Genomic DNA, 8,571 nt, shown 5'->3' on the forward strand with positions numbered 1-8,571 from the left:
TTTTTTGGGGAAAGAAAAACAAACAGTATTTAAGAGTTTCCAAAACAAATGTGTTCTTTTAAGCTTTTTTCCTCCTAGTTTTATCATCAAGGTTTAAAAATTAAAATTGGATTTTTAATATATAATATAGATTGGAGATTGTGGAGAAAATATAAATATGGTTAAGTTACATCTTTTACACGTGCAGTTTACTATATGTGGGCCTCAAACTATTTTTTAAAGAAAGCTCTATAAGATTTTTAGCAATTGGATCAAAATTGCTTTGTCTATCTTAAAAAGATAGACAAAATTGGATTGTCTATCTTAAAAAGTATAGACAGCAAAATTGGAACTCCCTTGGAGGTTTAATAATTAATAAAGTAAAAAAAATTATAACATCTTTTAATCCAGTTTTTAAAAAAACCAAGAACATTGAGACAAAAATGCTTACATAAAACAAAATTTTTGAGATAGAATAATAATCAGATAATTCAAAGTTAAGAGTTTAATTCCATCTTTAACCAAGTGCTGTTATATCTTTTTCTTTATATGGTGGTTTAAGTTTTTACTTTTAATTTCCTCACTTTTTAAAATGTATTCTAAAATTAGCTTTTGTTCTGAAGTTGTGAAATACTAGGTAAGGAAACAAAGAGAGAGAAGGAGATTTAGTGAGTGCCTCTTAAATAATGTACAGTGACTATGGATTATAAAGGTTCTACACATACAGGCCTCCTGTATAAAGAAATTATTATAATACCATTAAATTATACCATTACTGGTTTACATAGGCACTTTATGGGCAAAACCAAAAGCATGTAAACTATTTCACAGGAGCTAAAACACATGTATATGTGGTGGGGAAGTCAGCAAGGTGATAAACACATCATCCATTAAATCAGGGAAGTAAAGATTTTGCATTAATGGATAATTTACTTAAGTCTAAGTGTTAACTCTCTTCAGTTTGGGCAGTTAGAAAAATAAAGTTATTCATCATTACAGTGCATGATCTCCCAATAAAACTTGATTGCTCCATCTTCAAGACAAGCTGTGAACATTTGACCTAACACTCTCACTTTTGGCTCTTATAGATAAATCTCCTTCCTGGGGTCACATTGAGTGACAAAGCTCAATCACCCCTCATATCAAGCCTGTGTCACAATCATATTGGCTGATCAATCGATGAAAGATACTGGTGACCTCCAAATGTCACCTATCAGCTCTTTCAGTGCACGTATATCAAGGAAAGGGACTACAGTTTACTCAGGAGCAGAGATCATTCTAGCCCATTGCAGGCCCTAAGCAGGGATATTTTGGGGGGGGGGGGAAGGAGGGACTCCAAACATATACTAAAAAAGTGAATAGAGGAGAGGGGCCCCTTGAGCTGCTCGGGGCCCTAAGCAATTGTTCAGCATGCTTATGCCTAGTGTCAGCTCTGTTCAGGAGAGGTCTGACACAAAGGCCACTTGAGTCAATGGAAAGACTTTCACTGATTCCAGAGAGCTCTGGATCAGGACCTAAATGAATGTTCAGAATCAGAATTTCCATTAAAAAGCAGCTGTGTTTCCTAAGAGATGGGGACCAGAAAGCCCAGCAGTTTTACAACACAGATGTAATCCAGAGAAGTTGTATTCAAATACAGATAAACTAAAATTCACTTCTTTAGGCTACTATATTTTTAACAATGGAACAAAGTAGAAGGGAGCCCTTGAGGATTAATTTGTCTTCATAATTTACATCAGAAATGACATACAAACTCTATAAGTAATCGCTTATTTTCCTTTTATGTCACAGTTAGTACAAATAGCAAAGACTGAAAACACCTGCAGGCCCTACTAAATTATCAGGATAGGTCTAGAATATTTTGATGTTCTTGAAGTCCTAATTAAATCAATGAAATAGCTTAGTGTTAAGTACTTAAATCTCTATGGCAGGAAACTAGCCAGCAGGCTCTGTCTTTGTACATATGTCCTATAAAATACATAACCTCTGCCCACATTTTCAGTTTTATTAAATTAATAGGTTGATAGTTTGAAATATAGGCACCAGCTAATTTTTTGTTTGTTTGTTTGTAACACACTGTTGCAAGATTTCATCTTGGTCTAACATAGAATGTACAGTTCTGATGTTAACATCTAAAAAAATGGTGACATTTGAAAATAAATCTCTACAAGACAACAGTGCAATTTTGCAATAGGTACATGGAATTGTTTAACAGCACTGAACATCAGGAGTATTATGATAGGAGGGGCTAATATTGCATGAAAATGTGAGACCACTGTGGGTCATTCAACAATGTGAACTTTTCCAGCAAGCCATGAAATTGCAGGCAGCTGGACCTGCAAGCAACACTATATTAATAAATAAATAAGACGGCAAGTTTACAGATTCAAGGAGTAAGTATGTAAAGTGTCCCAGTGATGTTCTAAAGAGATTCCTATCCACACAAAAGCTCTGCCAGGTAAATAGCCTATCCCAATATTATCAGCTGATAGATAACAGAGAACTAGGGGGGGGGGAATATATTTGATCTGTCTGGGGAAAGCTATGAGCATTTAGAGGTGGAAGCAGATGATCTGTGGGGAGAAAGGAGATTCCTTTGGCTTCCCCAACCCAAATCAGTCATTCCTTATTCACATTTCAACCAACTTTCACCCACACACCCCGCCCAGGGGCGTAGAGAACTTCGCGGACGAGGCGAGTCGCACAGCGGGCTCCCTCGCTAGCCACAAGTCCCTAACTTTCCCCCCCCACCCCCAGGGGCCCGGAGCCCCCCGGCCCAGCGGAGAAGGCGAGTGGGGGAGCGGGAACAGGCGCGGGCACCTACCGTGATATTCCTGGCCAGGTACGTAGAAGGTCGGGTTCCCCGCGAGCTGGAGGGACATGAGCACCTCTCCCTGCTCCCCATCCCCGGCCAGCTCCCCGTGGTGGGTGCAGAGGAAAAAGAAGGGCGAGAAGCGGGGGTAGTAGCCCGCCGCCCCCTGGCGCCCGGGGAGCATCAGCCCCAGCACCGCCACCAGCACAGTCCACCCGCGAGGGAAACTCAGCGGCGGCGGCTGCCTCCGCTCCATGCTGCCGCTGCTGCTGCTGCCAGCCCCGCACGCTCCTGCAGGGCAGAGCCGGCGAAGGCGGGGAGCAGCCGACCCAAAACCCAGCCGGCAAAAAAAAAAAGTTTGCGAGGCGGCCGCCCGGGAAGTTTGGCAGCTGGGGAGGAGCCGCCGGCCGGCTGGGCAGCTGCGCGGACTCCCCCTTGGCCAGGGGTGGGGAAGCAGCCCCGCTCTGCCCGCCGCCTCAGTCTCCACACCTTCGCCGCGCCGCGCCGCGCCGCTCCCTGCCCGCCCTCGCGCTCTAGGGCAACCTGGTGGGAGCCGGGCGAGCGCCTGCCTCGGCTGCCCCTCAGGGTGTCAGTGACAGGGGAGGGGGGGAGACGAGGCAGAAAACCCACGGGCTGGAAATAATTTATTTCCCCGGGTGGCTGGGTAGAAGGGAGGGGGGAAATCCCTCCCCCTTTTTGTTGTTGTTGCAAATGAAGAGGAGACGGGCAGGGGGCTGGTTGGGAGAGTTAGGCAGAGCCCGTTTGCTCTGTCTTTGTCTGTATTGACTGCTCCCTCCTCCTGGTTCCCTGGGCTTGTGATCTTTGCTAAAATTATTTAAAAAAAAAAAAAGTGGGGTTGGCACCTTGGTACTATCACCCAGAAAGGAGAGTTTGTGATCTACGGGAAAGAGCCGTTTCTTGTGAGCAGAAGCGTTTATGGGGATGATACATTGGGGTTTTAATGTCTATTTCAGCCCTGACCTATGTAATGGAAAGGAAAGAGGGAGCCCTGGCCAAAGGAGAAAGTGCAACAGGGACTGCAGGGGGAAATGAGCCGCTGAACATGAAGCGCTGGCTGCAGGAATAATGCATAAAAACATACATTTTTAACAGAGGATGGGGTTGGCAGAAGGACCATAGCATCAGGAGATGGGAGCAGACCTGCCAGGCTTTAATGCATCTTCCCACCCCACAGTTGGATCCCAACCAATGGCCAGATACAGCCACTGTGAGCATTAGTGACATGATGTAATTGGAAAGAAGAGCGTACCTGCCAGCATTTTTGAAGTGCAAAAATGGGACAGTCCAGGGGATCCCTGCTGGATTAATTTCATTTCCAGAGGGAAAGGTTCCCCCTTCAAGGAAGAACAAGTAGAATGGAACATATCTTGCATCTGTCCTACATCCTTTCCTCCCCTCATACAGCCTGCTTCCCTGGCCCACCTCCATGCATCTGATGTAGATTCTACATACTAGACCCAAGGGAGGTCATCACCATCTGCTGTACCTGGCTGCACTGCCAGCTCTACACCAAACTGAAGCAAACCCACTACTAGCAAAATTTCGTTACAATTTTTCATTTTATTCAGTCCTATTCACTAGCAGAGGGAACTTTTATTATTGTTTTTGACAAGCCTGGATCAGACCATGAAAACACGCACTCCCATGGATACTCCTCATAAAAAGAGGGTACAATTGGTGGCCTTTGATGAAAGGGAGAAGACAATCTGCAACCCCATTCCAACTGGCCTAATATTCTGGGCCACTGCCTTGGACACTGAACCTCTTGATGGTCTCAGATGAGACTCAAGCTGGCTCTGTATCTTCCTTTTAAAATCTATGTATTTATTTTACATTTGTGAGTCTCCATGAATTTCAGTGCTCATGAAAGTGATGGGCTAATAATATCTTTTGGTACATCCAAGCACGGTGGAGGCAAATGCTCTGCAAGCTCTCTCACAAACCTCTGCCAATACAATACATTCAAAGTCTTGATATGGAATACTCACTTTTTCCTAGGAAGAGATTTCCAACAATGCCAAACTGTGCCAAATTATGCAAGGTGATTTTATGAAGTGAACGTTGAATGATTTAGGCCCCTTATCTGAGCCATTCCCTAAACATATTCATACTTAACTCTTTACCACTGTGGTCATGGCTGTACAGTTTTGTGCAAGATTGGATTTACAATTTTGGGGGGAGCCAACAAATTCATTTTGGGGTGTTGCCAAACATAACTGACTTTCTTTATGTATTAAAAAACAGGCAGGGGTAGAGAAGAGGGAATCTTTGGGCCATCACTTGCTTCCACTGCAGCAGGAAAAGTGGAGCTCAGCTGCTTCTACTGGGATGTAGGTATAGTTGCCAACACTGAATTTTTTTCAAAGGACAATTCTCCAAATAAACGTGGGTAGGTAATCTGCCAGAGGCATTTGGGGCCTGATCTAATTCCCACTGATGTCAATGGGAGTACTTCCACAGATTTCATTGGGAGTTGGATAGGGCCCATTCTCACAAATTTTAGGTCATTTTCTCTTTGTTTCCATGTGCTTAGAATCCATAGTAGCTAACAATATTAATGCAGGTTCTCAAAACAGCCCATCCCATCATTTTCTTCCTAAACTTACAGAGACCTACCAGGTAAGTGAAATAAGGTAAAGGAATGCAAGCAAATTATATGTACTAACCTAGAAGCTGGGTGTCTCTCCTTGCTTATTTCCTTCCTCCATTTCTTTATCCTTTTTTCTCTCCTCCCATGTCCAACCCATCCTACCTGTCTGTCTCCATCTCACAGCTCCTCCTTTATTTCTTATTCCTCTTTCTTGTCTTCTCACCTCTACTTTCTTTGAAGAGCAGCATCTCCTTCCTCTTCCACGCACATTTCCTCTGCGGTCTCACATGTCTCAATAATCATGCCTATCAAATTTCCTGATCTTGGTAGCGCTCTCATAAGTTCCTGAATGGGAGTTTGAATCTCCCAGGGAAACAAGAAGACTCTACCTACAAACATCCCTAGGCTCTGGGTCTCAGCTAGGTTGATCCAGGATGTGGCTGGAGTAACCTAGCTGAGACTCTAGCAGGAGTGTTGGCATAAAGCATTTTACCTTGGCATCCTGTTAGACCTCAGAGACCATGGGGTATGTTGGAAGTAGAGTGCCTTACAGACCTGGTTCCGCTCAGTGGGAGCTGCAGCTGTGAGGTTAGGAGGAGCAGCACCACTGGACTCAACCATCTTTCACCCTTCCAGGTTAGAAACATTGTGTTTTATGCAGTCTGCTTTCAGAAAAGTGAGGGTGTTGAATCTTTCATATGAGATTTTAGCAACCAGTGCAGTGACTCCTTGACTGGTGTAGACAGTTACACTCCCATGATTCATTTTGTAAGAGCATGAGTTTGCCCCAATGTCTTTGGCCAGTATTTTCCATTCACCCCTCTGCAATTTATTAATAGTAGAGAGATTATTATTACTCCAGTTTATATCGGAAAAGTGACTAAAGGTCAACCTGTGCATCTCAAAATGAAAACAAAAGCTGTAATAAATAATTTACATTTTTATACCGTCTTTGATCAAAGGATCCTCATGAGCCATCTAATAAAGCCACACAAAACCCCAGCATCATTGTGATATATGGTAAAGGATTGGGGAGATCACAACACAGCATGGCTGCAGTCCATACTGACTTGTGAAAGCTAAATTGAACGGCATGTAAACAGCAGTGTCTTTATTAATTTGGCTATGGTATGTGGTTTTGCAAGGTGCAATATAGGCTGTATATGTTGAACATTACTGACCTATAAAGAAAGAGCCAACATTAGAACATATTGGATACAGATAAACGGTTTCATGGAATAGAGTAGGAGAGAGCTGTTTTGCCATTTTGATCATCTGGATGATTCTGATGCTGATCCCGTCTCCACATTCTTTACGGCTAGCACCAAGATAAAGGAACTGACTAGACTTTTACATATGCAGATGAAAATCACAGAAATATTCTCACCATAGTATCCAAGTGCCTTGCAGCAGTGCATTAAACAACATGACTACACATCTGTCTTGTGTTGTTTGGAACTAGTGATGTCAAAGATCCATTCATTCATTGTTCCACAGCACTCAAAGTCTTTAAGGAGAATCAAAAACAAGACAGGAAGTTGAAACACTTTCTATTTCACCACAGCTGATAAGGATTTTAAGATGGAGACACAGCGTGAAAAGTTAAAAGTAGAAAATCTTCTTTCCACTGGATATTTCTATTTAAAACTCAGAAATGCAAACAAACTACATTTTCTATGCATGTATTCCACCCATGACCACTGCACAAGTGCATATGCTGCATCTGTACTTCTTACTTCTTTAACGGTTTCATTGAAGATAAATCACTGATGGATAAGGAAGAATGGTGTGTTTGATACAGATAAATGGTTTCATGAGAAACCATCCTTGTACCTGATACAATGGCAAAATTGCTCATGAACACTTCATCCTTGAAAAAATATTACCACATTATTAGAGGCAGTTTTACCCCTGGGCTTAACATGAGCTGTAGCTCAGGCATGTTATTAAGCTCAGACAGTAGGGATGTTTTTTAACTGCACACCAGTCGATGGTCTAGATATTGGGATACAAGGTATTCAGCAAATAATTCCATTGTAACTGCAGGACACAGTCATATCAAGTCACTCAGAATATATTTTCCATCCCACCCATTCTTGCCTCAGCAATGCAGCTGAGAAAATATGAAAAACGGAGATCCCCACACTGCAGAATACAAATTAGGGACAATCAAGACAGTTCTATTCCAGGTAGCCAAGTTCTTCTCCAGCTACCCCCTACTTACAGGGTCAAATCATGATCCCATTAATTGAAGTCAATGGGAATTCTGTTGCTGTCTTAAACAAGATCAAAATTTGTTCCTTTCTGCTGTAAAGTTCAGCTGAGGCGTCTATCATATGAGTGCTGTCTGTGCACATCAGGAATAGTTAGTAGCTAGTCAAACTTGCTTTCCCTTTCAAAACAAAGTATTTTGTTTATTAATTCTTCTATTCTCTGTTCCTACTTATGCAACAACTGCCTCAATTACTTACCAGAAAGGGCTGGGGCATCTTTGCCATGCCAAATAATCCTTCTGGATGAATTCCTTTTTGTGCACGGTACTTGTCATGGTCCTACAGCAATGCAATTTTTTCTTGCCAGTTACATGAACTTTGATCTTAAGTGGGGCACAAGTCATTTCTAAACAAAGCCTTAAAAGTGAAACTGTAGGCAACTTCCATGCCTAAGTTATTACGAGATTTTAATTTTTCTGTGATGGGAACAATGGGAATTGTTTGGCTGCTTAATTTTCCAGTGGAGTGGTATAATATGTATTTTGTTTTCTGGCAGCTCTGAATCTCACCATTTCATCTGAAAATATAACATTTACCATCATATGTTCTCCTTCTCTCTCCTTTACATTGCATTTCCTTCAAATTATTTTAAATGAACATTTCCTTATTGCTAATTGTTAACATTAATGAATTGTGAATATAAAAAAGAATATTGATAAAGTCTCTCTTTAACAACAACCTGGCGCATCTTCCTAATGTGACAAACTCTGTTAATGTTACAAAACTGGTCAGTTTGGAGCCCACATTTGTCACTGATCTTGTAGCCATTTACAAAAAAAGATTTAAAAATGCCTTCAAATCAGCAAAATAACATCAGCAACATTCCTCTATGTGATTTAATAATGGCAATGTTAGGCATTACCATTTTAATGTGCATGAAACCTTTATGTTTTGCC

General features: G+C 42.0%; 1 protein-coding gene across 1 annotated transcript in view; it reads right to left on the bottom strand.

The window, feature by feature from the left end:
- Positions 1-3,345, bottom strand: part of RELN (reelin) — a 430,874-nt gene extending 427,529 nt beyond the window's left edge. Inside the window, exon 1 of the mRNA XM_026648676.2 lies at positions 2,804-3,345. Within this exon, the coding sequence (XP_026504461.1) occupies positions 2,804-3,047 (244 nt within the window). The 5' untranslated portion in view covers positions 3,048-3,345. The remainder of the gene's footprint in view (positions 1-2,803) is intronic.
- Positions 3,346-8,571: the final 5,226 nt, after the last annotated feature.

Source organism: Terrapene carolina, unplaced genomic scaffold (genome assembly GCF_002925995.2).
Source record: "Terrapene carolina triunguis isolate 2854851 unplaced genomic scaffold, T_m_triunguis-2.0 Scaffold68, whole genome shotgun sequence".
Classification (NCBI taxonomy): Eukaryota; Metazoa; Chordata; order Testudines; family Emydidae; genus Terrapene; species Terrapene triunguis.